Here is a 17,391-nt window from a genome sequence, read left to right on the forward strand (position 1 = left end):
CCTTTGATGGGTAGATATGAATATACATATGACACTGGTCTAGCGATTTGTCAGTTATTTTTATATCTATTTCTTATTATTTATACGACAGGGGATATCGAACTAAATCCAGATCCAACGTCCGACTCACCAGATAACTGCTTGCATAATGATAGTTCAACTGATATGTTGGATTTTTATCGTTATAAAGATCTTTTGCTTTCTCATGCTTAAACATACAAAGTCTTCTCCCTAAAAAATCAATAGTTGAAGCTGAGCTGGGGGACAGGGACCTAATCTTACTTACCGAAACATGGCTTAAGTCCGATATTGCTGATAGCCAATTAAAATTAGACAATTTTAAGACTCCATATCGAAAGAATCGGGATGGAGACAGAATCGGTGGTGGGGTCCTAGTTTATGTAAAAGAAAATATACCAAGTAAACGACGTCATGATCTTGAAATAAAAAATCTTGAGTGTCTTTGGATAGAAATTAACACACAAAAATGTAAATGTCTGTTTGAAGTATTTTACAGACCCCCTGATTCTAATGCGCAATACTGGGATATTATAAATTTGTCCATAGAAAATGCTTTTAATTCAGGTATTGATAAAATAGTAGTAACGGGCGATTTCAACGAAAACTTGTTGAATTTTCGTAATACAAAACTTACAAATATTATTTTGCAAAACTGTCTGAATCAAGCAATTGAACAGCCGACATTTTTTTTGCGAAACCAGTTCATCTTTACTGGATTTAATTTAAGTAAACGACCCTGACATACTTTTATACACTGAAGTCGGTAATAACATTTTGGAAGCTAACGTAAGATATCACTGTCCAGTGAGTGGCATTATAAACATTAAAAAAACACCAAATAAATTTTTTAGTAGGAAAATTTGGGACTATGATCACGTAGACTTGACTAATTATTTTGATCTAAGTGAAGTCAATTGGTATAATAATATTGATAATAATGACGTAAATGTTGCCGTCACAACATTACAGAAACTATATTAAAAATAGCTGCAAAACATATACCTTGTAAATTTGTCAAAGTTAGATCTCAAGACCCACCATGGCTAACTGGTCATATAAAAAAACTAATTCGGCACCGAAAAAGACTTCATAAAATGGCAAAAAAGAAAAATACTGCTGATTCTTGGCGGCAATTTCGATATGTTAGGAATCAGTGCATAAATCTTATCAAAACAGCTAAACTTGACTTTTTCAACAAACAAGTAGCTATATTAGAGAATCCAGAAACAAATGCAAAGAATTGGTGGAAGCTTTTGAGAAATCTGTCTGGGCAGCCTTCGAAAGCGTCAAATAACCCTCTTTTGTTAGTAAAAAGTGAATATATAGAAGACGATAATGAAAAAGCAAACGCATTTAATTTCTTCTTTTGTAAGCAAGTGACCGTGGATGATTCTAAAGCGTCTTTTCCTAATACCCCCCTGTCCAATGATATACCTATCTTAAACAATATTATAATAACCGAAGAGGAAGTGTTTGATCACTTGTCTACGTTAGATGTCACTAAAGCGACGGGTCCTGATGAAATTAGCGGTAGGCTTCTGAAGTATGCTGTTCAAGAGTTAAGTAGGCCCCTGGCTCAGCTTTTCAATACATCTATACGTGAAGCTGTTTATCAAGAAAACTGGAAATTAGCAAGCGTTATACCAGTTTTCAAAAGTGGTGATAGAGAACTGGTGTCAAACTATAGGCCAATATCACTTTTGTCTATCATTGGTAAGAGTATGGAACGTTGTGTTTTTAAGCATTTCTTTAACTTTTTGACAAAACATAATATAATAACAAGTGCCCAGTCAGGTTTCATGCCTGGAGATTCTACAATTAACCAACTTTTACACATAGCAGATTTATTTGGCAAAGCTCTTGACTCAGGAAAAGAGATTCGTGTTGTCTTTTTTTTTTATATAAGTCGTGCTTTCGATCGAGTCTGGCATGACGGTCTAATTTATAAACTTAGAAATATTGGTATAAGAGGAAACCTGTTAAAGTGTTTTATGAGCTATTTATCAAATCGGAAACAAAAAGTTGTTATTTCTGGTCAATCCTCGGATACTTTTGGTGTAAATGCTGGCATCCCTCAAGGATCAATATTAGGCCCTTTCTTTTCTTAGTATATATAAATGACATTGTAAGCGACATAGACTGTAATATAAAACTATATGCTGACGATACTTCCCTGTTCATAGTAGTTGAAGATGAATATGCAGCAGCGAGCAAACTTAATTCTGATATAGAGACTATCAACAATTGGTCAATCCAATGGCTAGTAAACTTTAATGCAAAAAAGTCTGAAGCTATGACAATTTCCAAGAAAACAGTAAAACCCCATCACCCCCCTCTTTATATGAATAATAATATAATTTCAGAAGCTGAAAGCCATAAACACCTTGGTTTATTTTTCATAAGGATGGTTCGTGGCATTCTCATGTCAATAAAATAATTGAAAAGATAACACCCAGATTAAATTTATTTCGTGCTTTAAAATTCAAATTGAAATGAAAGTATTTACAAACTATATATCTAAGTTTTATCCGACCTTTATGTGAATATACAGATATTATTTGGGACAATATTCCAGACTATTTAAGTGACAAATTAGAAATTATGCAAGTTGAAGCGGCTAGGATAGTTACTGGTGGTACCAAGTTATCATCCATAAACAAATTATACGACGAAACGGGATGGGAGTTACTATCAGAAAGACGTAAAAAACACAAAATTCTAAAATTTCATGAAATGTTTCACAATAAGACCCCTGATTATCTAAGCGGTATTATCCCTCAACAATTGTTTAATATTCATAACTATGACACAAGACGAACGAATGACACGCAACATATAAAGTGTAGAACAGCATTTTATCAGAAATCTTTTCTTCCATCAGTTATTCGATCCTGGAATGCTATTTCGGACGATATGAGATTAAGTCCATCTAAGTTTACACTTAAACGTTACCTTAATCAAAACGTAAGTAAAATACCAAATTATTATTTTTATGGAGACAGGAATGGACAAATACTTCATGCCAGACTTCGGATGGATTGCAGTAATCTAAATGAACATTTATTTAAGAGAAATCTTGTTGAAAGTAAAAACTGTACTTGCGGTAGAATCGAGAGCAGTAAGCATTTTCTTCTCGAGTGTAATAATTACTCCCTTATTCGAAAACGTACGAAGAAACAATTCCGTTCCAATACAATATAAAAACACTCCTGTTTGGCAGCAATATTCTCAGTCAATAGGAAAATCTACTCGTGTTTATACAAGTTCAACAATTTTTAGTAGATTCAAAGCGATTTGGCATATAGCGTCTTTCATGGTTGGGATCGCGATTTGGGTGAGACAGTCTTGACAAAGTCCTGGAAACACACACCGCCACATTTATATAGGAATGATCTGACGAAAAAAAATCTACTTTTATTTGCAGTTATTTCCCTTTTTCTTTTTTGACAGGGAGACGGATTAGTATAAGGGAAACCTTGTTTCCGAATCCCTTTGTATTAATGTATTACTGTATTTATATGTATATGTCATGTACATGATTTTTGAAATAAAATATGTTTAAAGTAAGTAAAAAATTTCAGTAAACGTTTTTAAATTACATTTCTAAGAATTAGTCGTAGTATTTCTATTTCTTTTCTCTTTTGTTTTTATTAAGATATATCGTTTTTGAGAAATCATGCTACGATTATTACATTTGTAAAAGAGAGACGAAACATACCAGAAGGACATTCAACTAATTAAAAGATGTGAATTTGTTAATATCTGTTTATTTTTTATTGTTTACTATTTAATAATTTTGTAAATGACATAAACCGCTATTGAAGCTGTATTTTACTATTTTACTCGGTCAATTCGCTTTACGATTGATGATTATATTTTTACACCTGCGTGGTTACATATACAAATTCACATAAAAAGAGTTACCCGGAAGAAAATATATTAAATGATATTAGTTAAAGCGTATGGAAGATACCTTCAATTGGTTGTGTCAATCCACATAGCAAAGAGTCAGCTTGCCAATTAAGACATTTAAAATGAAATATCGTTCAATAGTTATTTACTGGTACTGATACGTTTTTGACATTTGAATGAATGTAATTCATAAAAACAAAGTGATTCTGTGATCTGTTTTTTTTATATTTGTGAGTGTATTGATGGTGGAATTATAACGATATTAGTTAAATATAACTGTATAGAACATCTTTATTAGAATGTATAACTATAGATATCAGATAGTGCAGGGTTTTGTCATGTTACTTTCTTTGGTATATGCTCAAGAATGTAACATTACAGTTCATGATTATTTATCAGAACAAGTGAAGATAGCTGACTGTAGTAAAAGAGGCTTTAGAGAAGTTCCACAGGCACTTCCACGTGATATCACTGTTCTGGATCTTAGGGGAAACAAACTTCGTCATATCAGTAATTTCTCTTTTGAAAGTTACAGTTTATTGCACAATTTATCGTTGGCTAAAAACAAACTGCACATTATTGAGGAACATGCATTTTATGGATTGGGTCGATTGAAGTTTTTGAATATGTCTGACAACATTTTGAACCTGAGATATGTCTATACACCAGAAATGCTTTTGCCGTTGCAAAATTTAATTGATCTGGACATACGACGAAATATTCCGAATCAACCGACTGTGGATTTATACCATTATCCTGATCAAGCTTTTACCGTTTTAAAAAAACTAGAATACTTAGCATTAGATATGGCTCCAAATCCGTCTTTTGGAATAGGATTTCAAGGGCTTAAAAACCTGAAATCATTAACATTTGAATTCTGTTTTTTAAAATATCTACGAGGATATACATTCGAAAACTTTTCATCGAATCTAGACGAATTGAAACTGACTAGATGTCATTTAAATTTTTTGGAAGTGGAAAACAATGTTCTTGTCCCTTTTCCTAATATTACCAAAATAAATTTTGATGAATCATGCATGCATCTGAAACAGGCTCTTAACATGCTGTCACCATATAGTGGCAAAACTATTGAAATAATGAATTTTCGGGGTCTTAACTGTCCCATCTTCAATAATAATGAATATCCGTTTGCGTTAACTGTAACAAAAGACATGATGAAATATTTGAAAACAATTTGTGTAGAAACTTTGGAATTATCCGACAACGGGATTGTTGATTTTGATGAAAACTCGCTATTGTCATTCGATCGACCAGAGTGTTTAAAACATTTATATTTTAAAGGAAACCGGTTTGCGTTTGCTAAGGGAAGACATATGGACGAGTTAAAAACATTTTTTAACAAATCTGTTGCATTGAAAACATTCGACTATTCTTTTATTCCAGTTCGATATAAGCTATCCGCAAATGATTTTCATCATTACGCACAAGATTATCATTTTTCTAACAACATAATATATTTGCCACGTTCTTTAGAAAAGTTAGTTTTGGGTAATGTACTCTGTGATGATATTTCCAGATTATTCTTTATACGTCGAGGAAGCAATTTGACTTACCTCGATGTGTCGTTTAGTTATACAAACAATGCTGTAGTTTATGAAGGAAACGCTACATACAAAACTGAAACTTTGGTCTTAGATGGTCATTTTCACGTGACATTGTACACAATAGAGCTAGTTAATTTCATAAATGTAAAATATTTATTGTGGAGAAGTGCTAAGTTGTTTATTATTATGCATGCTCGTTCAAATGACATGTTTCTTAAAAGATTTATAGCCCTTTTTAGAAAATTTGAATATCTCGAACATTTGGATATGTCAGATAATGATCTTTATATTTTACCAGAAAATTTACTCATTAATATTGATCATCTATCAGAATTGTCTTTGTCTAAGAACTTATTTCAGTCCATTCCAAGTGAGATCATTTCTCAAAATAATATTAAGGTCCTAGACCTTAGTAATAACTTATTACCAACAGTGGATTATGAAACACGTGCTTGGGCGGATTCAATGAATCAAAAACATGGTTTATATTTTCTTCTTGATGGCAATGCATTTGAATGTAATTGTGATAATTTGGATTTCATCAAATGGATACAAGAAACCAAAGTAAATCTAGACAACAGATCATTCAAATGTACACTTTTGAACGGTACAGTCATAACCGTACTCGAAGCATATGAAAACATGCATGATTTGTTTTCTCCCTGTAGAAATTCAATATGGCTGATGGTCTCGTCCACTTTGTTAGGAACAAGTTGTATTGTGGCTGTGATATTTTTATTATACAGTAGACGATGGAACATAGCTGTATTTTTCTACCGCATATTTCGAAAAATTGTTGAAAAGAAATATCGTAAAAACTACACATATGACGTTTTCGTTTCATATGGAGGGGATTGCATACCTTGGATTAAAAAATACTTTATTCCAAAACTAGAAAACGAATGGAAGCTTAAAATATGCGTAAAAGATCGCGACTTTTACGGCGGAGAGTCATTTTATGATGCGGAGGCAGAGAGCATAGAAAACAGTAGACATGTTATATTTTTACTTACTCCAATATTTAAAGTCTCGCGAGACTGTCTTTTTGAAATTGATAGAGTGAAACATGAAATAAGTATGCAGAACATTGAAAACATTATAGTCATATCTAAAGACATCACTTTTAAAGATATTCCTGAAGGACTTACTCATATTTGGAACTATGTATTATTTATCCAGTGGCCAGAAAACTGTAATGATCATGACTTAACATGGCAAAAATTGAGAAAGTGGATTTCCGGTGATTATTTATATTAGAATTTATGATACCAAATTAATGCAATGCGAACGACAGGTTTATCTAACAAAAAGAAGAAAATAACACATTATAAAGATTATATGCGCACCAGACGATTTTCTTGATCTTTATCGAGAACGCTTTAAGCTAAACATGTTTTAACCAATGGTGTATAAGAACCGAAACACGTGAAGAGTTTTATCAACCAAAAGGGACCTTTAAATAATAACAGACTCAATCTAAGTAGATATAGGAAGATGTGGTATGAGTGCCAATGAGACAACTCTCCATCCAGGTAACAATTTATAAAAGTAAACCATTATAGACCAAGGTACGGCCTTCAACACGGAGCATTGGCTCACACCGAACAGCAAGCTATAAAGGGCCCCAAAAATTACTAGTGTAAAACCATTCAAACGGGAATACCAACGGTCTAATCTATATAAAAACGAGAAACGAGAAACACGTATGAACTACTGTACATCAGATTCCTGACTTAGGACAGGTGCAAACATTTGCAGCGGGATTAAACGTTTTAATGGTACCAAACCTTCTCCCTTTTCTGAAACAATAGTATAACATCACAACATAGAAAGACACACTATAAAATATCAATTGGAAGGCTTAACTCAATCAAAAAACGTAAATTAACACACAATGAACGAATAAATATGATCTGTGATACCTGAATGCAAATACATAGTTAATAAAAATTATAAGGCCATTTTTGGCTGGGAGAGTTCGATTTTAAGATATCACAGTGATTCAGCTACAAATGTAGGCAACGTTCTCAGGAGATTTGCTAATCTTTTTCTTAACGTGCTGACTTTGAAAAGTTTAATTCTTAACAATTGTCCTGACGACATTTGAATAACAAATCTAAATTGATTCTAATTATAAAGTTTGTCTGAATCACTGTTAACAAGAGACCTGGATGGGTCTATGTTTTGAAAATGTCTCGGTTACATAAAGAAAATGACAAACCTCTTTAAATTTTAACAGTTCTACAACTGCAGGGTTAAAACAATTTCTCTTCTTCTCCTTTTGTCATTGATAAGCGAAAATGAAATTAATTTTATCATTTTATTGTCCCATAACAACAAACAAATTTATTAGAATAAAATTATTAGAACAAACACGTGCCTTGTACACAACAGGTGTATCTTGAATTTCGTGCGTTTACTAAAATTAAGTTCACGCGTTCAAATGAAAAGGCGCCCGTTTACCCTGTGTTCGTTTAGCCAGAATAGTAAACCATCGTTTTCAAACAGATGTCAGATGTGAAGTTTTTACAGAGCACTTGAAATAAAGGCTATTTTACTTATGACGCTAGCTGTTTGTGTACATTATAAATTTCCATTTCAAATTTACCTGTACTTTGTATTTAATACAGAAAAATATATATAAAACCACTTCACTCTGACCTTGGTTGCAAAATATTCAGTTTCTATATATTTGAAATGATTGTTGGTTTTTTTTTAATAAATGGCTTTATCATGTGTTGTTAATGATTTATTATCAAATTATTGCTTTACAAAAAAAATGTATTTAATAATTAAAAAAATAAAATATTGCAAAATTGTATCGAAAAATTTATTTATGGAAAACTTCTAACTTGGCTATGCTTTAAGTAATAAACTCGGGCAGTGTTTGTTTCATATAAGTCACTAGGATCATTTTATACATATGTTTTCATGCTTTACCTCTTGTAAAATTAAATGTGTATATTTAGAATTAACGAATATAACAGCCAAGGCCATGTAAAAATGATAACAAAATGTATGGCTTGCATGAATTATTTCTTAAGTATACACATTTTATTTCACAGGAATACACATTTTATTTCACAGGAATACACATTTTATTTCACAAGATTTTGCTCTATTAGTCCGAATAATTGTCTAATTCGTATTAATATTTCCAAAGTCAATTTCCTCGATTTATATCCGCCTTTAACAAATGTGGTTTAATTTCTTTTACACGTTACAATTTATTCATGACCCGTAAAGCTTACTATACTTTTTATTGGAAATTATAAACCTTTTCCCTAGCAACACTTCCTTGTGTATTTCCCAACTATGAAATTTTACATCTATCATATTTAAATCTTTAAAAACATTTTTAATTATAATTTCCCACGATTCGGTAGAATAGTGGGAAATTAATGTAATAACAGTACTATTGAATACTATATATTAATACGGGTACTTCATACATGTATATGTATTTAATATTTCGTGATATAGAGATTAAGCAGGAATATTTTCCCTTGTTGGTCAGTTCTAGCCAAACATCAGACTGGACAACAGTGAAATAAAGTTCAATATCATTTATTTATGAATTCCCGTTTAACACACTATGTTTTTGTAAATACACGGGTATTTTATTTGCCTGTATACAAACTTCATATGTATTCTTATACACAAACATTTTATCCATAATGTCCAAGGTATAACTCTCGAGACGATCTTTCAAGCATTGGGTTTTGGACACAGGTTTCCGACATTTTCAACTATACTTAAAATGTAGTCATTTGACTTGCATTTTAAGTGTAGTTTGATCGAATTAATTCGTTTTTGTTGGTTTTTCTGAACACACATGACCATAAGATTATTTTTGATTTTTATTCGATGTCAAACGGTCTAAATTAGATCTTTGAATATTGTTTTCACCTCTCAAGATGAAATCGGATGAATGACAAAAAAAATATTTTTGTAGCTTAAACTACACAAAATTTGAGTAAAAGTTAAACATTGCTACAAAAATATTTTTTTTGTCATGCATCCGATTTCACCTTGAGAGATGCACACGCCTGATGAAGCTAGTTTGTCTAGCGAAATATTGCGTATTTCTATTTCAAATCTAATAGAACTTTTTAATGTATCAATTAGCGTGTTTAAGTTATATTCTTAGACATTTATATAATTTTAATTCAGTAACTGTATCAGTTTATTTTACAAACTGATCCACGCCTAAATAGATTGGATGTTGATTGTTGCTATTTTTAGACATTATATATATTAATATATATAAACAAGTCTAAATTGAAAACAACGTTCAAATCTATGATTGCGTTGGATAAAAACCGCAATTTTTATACGTGTGCATGCAAAACAAATTTCTTTGTAGAGGGGTCTAAATACAGCACAAACAACATTTTCCAAAAGACCAAAAAAGTGAAAAAGTATATTTTAACAAAACGCATTTGACCTGCAGGTCGAACAACGGATGTTCTTAAACCCTGCTGACTGCCATGGCGATTGCCAAATAAACGGATCACAGATGTAACACAATGGATCTTAATTATATTAATTTAATACCAAACAGAAAACAATAAACTTGCGGAAAAGATGGTATACCGCAAACATGAGGTGCAAATATTTGTACACCATATCCGGATTTCGACAAGTAATGTCTCTTCACTGATGTTAGGAATCGAAACGGTATTTGGAAGGCCATATAATTTACCTCAATTTGGGATTGACTCTTGAATTTTGAAGAGTCGAAATAGGATGAACGGATCATATAAACCCGAAGGCAAATATAATACAAGCCCAAACGAAAAAATATAAACAAGTCTAAATTGAAAACAACGTTCAAACCTATGATTGCGTTGGATAAAAACCGCAATTTTTATACGTGTGCATGCAAAACAAATTTCTTTGTAGAGGGGTCTAAATACAGCACAAACAACATTTTCCAAAAGACCAAAAAAGTGAAAAAGTATATTTTAACAAAACGCATTTGACTAGCAGGTCGAACAACGGATGTTCTTAAACCCTGCTGACTGCCATGGCGATTGCCAAATAAACGGATCACAGATGTAACACAATGGATCTTAATTATATTAATTTAATACCAAACAGAAAACAATAAACTTGCGGAAAAGATGGTATACCGCAAACATGAGGTGCAAAAATTTGTACACCATATCCGGATTTCGACAAGTAATGTCTCTTCAGTGATGTTAGGAATCGAAACGGTATTTGGAAGGCCATATAATTTACCTCAATTTGGGATTGACTCTTGAATTTTGAAGAGTCGAAATAGGATGAACGGATCATATAAACCCGAAGGCAAATATAATACAAGCCCAAACGAAAAAATATAAACAAGTCTAAATTGAAAACAACGTTCAAACCTATGATTGCGTTGGATAAAAACCGCAATTTTTATACGTGTGCATGCAAAACAAATTTCTTTGTAGAGGGGTCTAAATACAGCACAAACAACATTTTCCAAAAGACCAAAAAAGTGAAAAAGTATATTTTAACAAAACGCATTTGACTAGCAGGTCGAACAACGGATGTTCTTAAACCCTGCTGACTGCCATGGCGATTGCCAAATAAACGGATCACAGATGTAACACAATGGATCTTAATTATATTAATTTAATACCAAACAGAAAACAATAAACTTGCGGAAAAGATGGTATACCGCAAACATGAGGTGCAAAAATTTGTACACCATATCCGGATTTCGACAAGTAATGTCTCTTCAGTGATGTTAGGAATCGAAACGGTATTTGAAAGGCCATATAATTTACCTCAATTTGGGATTGACTCTTGAATTTTGAAGAGTCGAAATAGGATGAACGGATCATATAAACCCGAAGGCAAATATAATACAAGCCCAAACGAAAAAATATAATCAAGTCTAAATTGAAAACAACGTTCAAACCTATGATTGCGTTGGATAAAAACCGCAATTTTTATACGTGTGCATGCAAAACAAATTTCTTTGTAGAGGGGTCTAAATACAGCACAAACAACATTTTCCAAAAGACCAAAAAAGTGAAAAAGTATATTTTAACAAAACGCATTTGACTAGCAGGTCGAACAACGGATGTTCTTAAACCCTGCTGACTGCCATGGCGATTGCCAAATAAACGGATCACAGATGTAACACAATGGATCTTAATTATATTAATTTAATACCAAACAGAAAACAATAAACTTGCGGAAAAGATGGTATACCGCAAACATGAGGTGCAAAAATTTGTACACCATATCCGGATTTCGACAAGTAATGTCTCTTCACTGATGTTAGGAATCGAAACGGTATTTGGAAGGCCATATAATTTACCTCAATTTGGGATTGACTCTTGAATTTTGAAGAGTCGAAATAGGATGAACGGATCATATAAACCCGAAGGCAAATATAATACAAGCCCAAACGAAAAAATATAAACAAGTCTAAATTGAAAACAACGTTCAAACCTATGATTGCGTTGGATAAAAACCGCAATTTTTATACGTGTGCATGCAAAACAAATTTCTTTGTAGAGGGGTCTAAATACAGCACAAACAACATTTTCCAAAAGACCAAAAAAGTGAAAAAGTATATTTTAACAAAACGCATTTGACTAGCAGGTCGAACAACGGATGTTCTTAAACACTGCTGACTGCCATGGCGATTGCCAAATAAACGGATCACAGATGTAACACAATGGATCTTAATTATATTAATTTAATACCAAACAGAAAACAATATTTATATATATATATATATATAAACAGATCTAAATTGAAAAACAACGTTCATACCTATATATATATATATATATATATATATATATATTTACAAGTCTAAATTGAAAACAACGTTCAAACCTATGATTGCGTTGGATAAAAACCGCAATTTTTATACGTGTGCATGCAAAACAAATTTCTTGTTAGAGAGGTCTAAATACAGCACAAACAACATTTTCCAAAAGACCAAAATAGTGAAAAAGTATATTTTAACAAAACGCATTTGACTAACAGGTCGAACAACAAATGTTCTTAAACCCTGCTGACTGCCATTGGCGATTGCCAAATAAACGGACCACAAGGTGTAATTAATGGATCTTAATTATAAATTTAATACCAAACAGAAAACAATTAACTTGCGGCAAAGATGGTATACCGCAAACAAAGGTGCAAAGATTTTTGTACACCATATCCGGATTTCGACAATTAATGTCTCTTCAGTGATATATATATAAACAATACAGTGGAAGCAATTAATAAAATAACCTGCTAGTCTTTTTTATTGGTCTGTAGTTTTTTTGTATGTGGAAATACATTTAACATTATTTAAGTATTTGATGCTCGTAGCCACTTCGCGACATATATTGAAGGTACAGGAGACAGTTCGAAACTATTATTTAGGGACTGAACGCCAAACAGTGTATAAAAATAATAAAATAACAAAAATACCGAACTCTGAGGAAAATTCAAAACGGAAAGTCCCTATTCAAATGGCAAAATCAAAAGCTCAAACACATCAAACGAATGAACAACAACTGTCATGTTCCTGACTTGGTACAGCCATTTTCTTTTGTAGAAAATGGTGGATTAAACTTGGTTTTATAGCTAGCTAAACCTCTCACTTGTATGACAGTCGCATAAATTTCCATTATAACGATGTGCGAACAAAACAAACAGACATAATAGGTAAAAATGTCAAAAATAGGGGTACAGCAGTCAACATTGTGTTATAATCTTAATCACTATGAAAACAAACAAATATGTGAAGAAAGATAAAAAAAAAAGGCATATAGACAAAGCACATTAGCAATATCTTTGATATTTACTTCATGTCAATACAAGAGAATACCTCAGAAAATGTCCAGATAAGAAAAAAATGTTCTTCATTACATGTCCTGATGGTATACTCTTTCATTGCAATTTAGTATTTAAACATGTAAAAATAACTTTACATGTATAGGTGGTTCTATAACACGGCTCCATTGAAATGGAAATCACCGATTTATTTCTATTTAAAATAAAAGCGGAACATTGGAAGGACTTGGATGAAGTCGTTCGCTTCTAAAATATCGAAATATCTACTATTGGTAAGTTTTAAATTTCGAAAACAATAATGCCGTGAAACTTTTTTATCTCGCAAAATCGCGCCGAATGTTAAATAAGCATATAAACACTCTTGATCTGTAACGGTTAGAAAAACTTTCTATTCGCAAATAGTGGAGACTGTCAACTATTTTAATTATATGTTGAGTTTGTCCGCTATGACAGGAAGCAAATGTATTTCCTCGTACGATTAGTCGAGTTATCGATGCATTATAATTGTCAGATTCGGTCGAAGTTAGTCTCATTTTTGTTTATCTCATCTCTACAATACATGACACAAAATAAACTATCATCATGTCCGTCGATAATTACAATGACACAACAAATCAATAATGTTCGTCGTTGAATATCTTGACCTCTCAAGAACATATATTACCAGTTAACAAAAACAAGTTTGATATCGTTCCGAATATCCATTGGAAGAAATAATCTGTTTATGCATCTACGGTGCATAATATTTATTTCTGTATCTTGTAATTGTATTTTATTATGGCTGGAGCGATTTATATACTGGTGAAGAGCAAGATGCTAGTGCTAGTAGACAACAAGTTGCCATGATAAGTTCTGGATTGTAATCTAGGGCTTTAAGACTGACTGATATATTATTAATTGATTGTAATGCTTGAAAAATTTCTAATCGCAATAAAGTTATAAAACATTGAGTTGTAATAATATAAAATCAACGCAAAGATTCTCCTCGAGCATTTTGGGCCCCTTGTACGATTCTTTGAATTCACAACTCTTCAAAATTTAACATTTTCGAAATTCGGCATTTTTTGCGCTCTACTGACAAAAAGGGCTTCACATACATCAAATAAATTCGTTTTCTTGTAATGCTGTTTAATAAATAAGTGAGACGACGTCAACCGAGGAATCAGAATACAACATGCATGAGAAAGATGGCCAACATCGTTGCCAAAAGAAAACATAAATGTGGCAATCCACATAAACATTGCTGAAAGCTATAGATTAAGAAAAATGAACTCCACCAAAAACGGTTGGGAGCTCTCTTCAGTGTATTGGTACTCGTTAAATACAAGCTGGTTTGATCGGTATATATTTTAAGCTTCATGATTTGTGAGTAGCCACGATATTACCAGGTTCATGTGGAATCTAGTAATACATTGACTTATTGCATATTTTTCCAGTACATACACTTAGAAAAAAAACCTATCGAGTTAATATGACGTTTGTTAAAATAACGGTGTTATTGGTCTTTGAGTATATCGACATAGAAGTATACGATGAGTGCTTTTCGACTTGAGTTACGACCGCATTGATTTACGAAGTACACAATTATCTATTTTAATGCGCTAACTAAATAAACTCATCATAGATAATCTAAACTTGGTGTTATTTAGTTATAAAATATGTCTCAAAAATAGCTTGTATTGTCGCCGTCATTTGAAATTGACACCGGGTTTTTTATCAAATATTTTAAACCTTCCAATCGCGTTCATCCGTGAACACGCTTGTTTTTCACGTAGCGGAACTTAGAATATTTCCAAAAAACCATTACTGACCTACCTTTGATGGTGATTAATAGATTTAAAAATATTTTATTAAAAACCCAATGTCAATTACATGACGGCGACTATAGTAGTTGGTTCTTTTTATTTGTCTTTTCAGTTTGACTTACACTAATGATTCTTGTCTCTACCATATATAGCTTAAGAAGCGTTACAGTTAATTTGAAGTAGTTTAAAACATGACGTCTAATATATGCATTTTATAAGTTGCATTTAATTTCCATTTGTGATTCTAAATATGAAAAATTCTATAGATCAGATACTTTTGAATGCTATTCACCTTGAAACTCTATCAATATGTTCAATTTCCAATTCAAACAAAACAAAACTAATTTTCCAATTCAAACAAAACAAAACTAATGCATCATGTGTGTACTTTAGGGGGGGGGGATGTAGCCAGAGAAAAGTGTTTAACCATCTTCACAAATAAATCGAAGGACAATTAAAAATCATTCAGTTATTTCTAGAAGAAATTAATGAAAATATCTGATAGCAGCTATAAATGTGTATTTGTTTGGTTTACTTTTAATTTATATATCTATTTGGCCACATTTGCTTTTTTTTTTAAATTGCAATGTTTATGTGCATTATAACATAGAATATTACATCTATAATCATTTTCGTAATAACATATAGCATAGGAGAGTACTCAGACTAGTAATAAAAAAAAAACTTTAAGCTCACTCTTTCTTTTGTTTACACATATTCTCCTGGTAAAAATACTCCCCTTACTGGTTTTACAGTTCATAAGATGTTACATTAGAAAACATTATTTAAGAAAGAAAGAAAATAATTGTACATCTCAATTCACTATATTTATTCCATTAGATAGAAAATAACTGCAACTTTCTTTCATGAAGATACATGCAAAACGTTTTCAACAGTTGTTTCAAGTTATCTAAAAACAATCATAAATTGAAAGATACCAGGTTTATTATTTGGTACGCCAGGCACGTGTTTCGTATACATAAGGCGCATCAAAGGCGCTCGAATCAAAACAGCTGCACAGCCAAATCAATCGAAGTTGAACAGCATGTTCAAAGTCATTCGATTAACGAACTTCTTTATTGTAAAAAACAAATTTGGGAATTATCTAGTAGTATGGAATTATTTATTGATATTAAATAATATGTTTTTTAAAAACTAAAAAAGTACAATGCATCAATGAACAGAATACAACACAATAGTGCTTTACTAAATTTTTAATGATTTATGAGACACCGATTTTAAGAAGTAAAATATACCAGAGTTTCCAAAAATGCTATTTCGTATATAGTGATTAAAGACATTCAATTCATTATAAAAATAAACTTGATTGCTCTGTTATAAAATGAATTACATAGACGTGTTATCATTTATCAGCAAAAAGTTCAGATTTTGGCAATTAAACCAGAAAAAGACAAGATAGTAAAGAAATTCATATTGCCATACTAAAGCAGTGATAAGGTATCAATCTCACGACAGAAAAATATACGCAATTAATATTTAGTTCGAAATCCATAACTACAAAATATCTTCAGAAAGTGTTAAATACTGCATCTGGTAAATTAGAGATAATAAAACTTTTCCTGTATAATCAAATCCAATTGCTCTTTTTAGTACAAGAGAAAAGATAAAATATTTATTTATTACTTCTATGTAAATCAGATGTCATCCTCTCATATTTTCGGCGCTAACGCCGCTCAGATATGAGAAGTTTACATCTAATACTTAAAGTCGATTATCTCACACAGATTGTATACCTCTGTAAGATAGAAATGTTATAGCGGATCACATGAACGAAAAGGATTATAAACTTAAGACTAAATATATGTTAACATTGCCTGATATATCACAGTTATCTAAAGATTATCAGATGTAAATTTGTATTTCAGATGCAATTTAAAACCAAAGTCATAAATGCATCGGATATTTGTCAAATTTATATCTCTCCATTACGGTCATACGATACAGTTTTGATCCCAAGGTGAATTTTTGACGAAAGTTTGCATGCAAGCTATTTTTCACCTAATCAATTCAAATATGTAATAAAAGATATATCTTCATGTGCTACTTTTAGAAATACATGGTAGAAATTTTAGACATTTACTGAAAATTTCGGTTTCTTGGAAATTTCTATCTTTGGAAAGACATACTTAACTTTTTCGTTTCAAAATATAAACGCAAGCGGATTTTTGTAAAAGCATCTGGAATACCTTCTCTACGTACGCATGCTTTGAATTTGTGTAACTTTTCTTTGAAAATTATTCATTTTTATCACATTTTCATGAATT

General features: G+C 31.7%; 1 protein-coding gene across 1 annotated transcript; it reads left to right on the forward strand.

Annotated features, from left to right (window-relative positions):
- Positions 1-3,733: 3,733 nt before the first annotated feature.
- LOC127734840 (toll-like receptor 3) lies at positions 3,734-8,234 on the forward strand. The gene has a single exon (XM_052244870.1). It carries the CDS (start codon positions 4,233-4,235, stop codon positions 6,753-6,755), a length of 2,523 nt encoding a protein of 840 aa, XP_052100830.1. The 5' UTR covers positions 3,734-4,232; the 3' UTR covers positions 6,756-8,234.
- Positions 8,235-17,391: the final 9,157 nt, after the last annotated feature.

This window comes from Mytilus californianus, unplaced genomic scaffold, assembly GCF_021869535.1.
Source record: "Mytilus californianus isolate M0D057914Y unplaced genomic scaffold, xbMytCali1.0.p SCAF_3, whole genome shotgun sequence".
Classification (NCBI taxonomy): Eukaryota; Metazoa; Mollusca; class Bivalvia; order Mytilida; family Mytilidae; genus Mytilus; species Mytilus californianus.

Bases quoted from the DNA above. Each gene is read 5' to 3' on its own strand.
- LOC127734840 (XM_052244870.1), top strand. From the start codon at position 4,233: ATGTATAACTATAGATATCAGATAGTGCAGGGTTTTGTCATGTTACTT.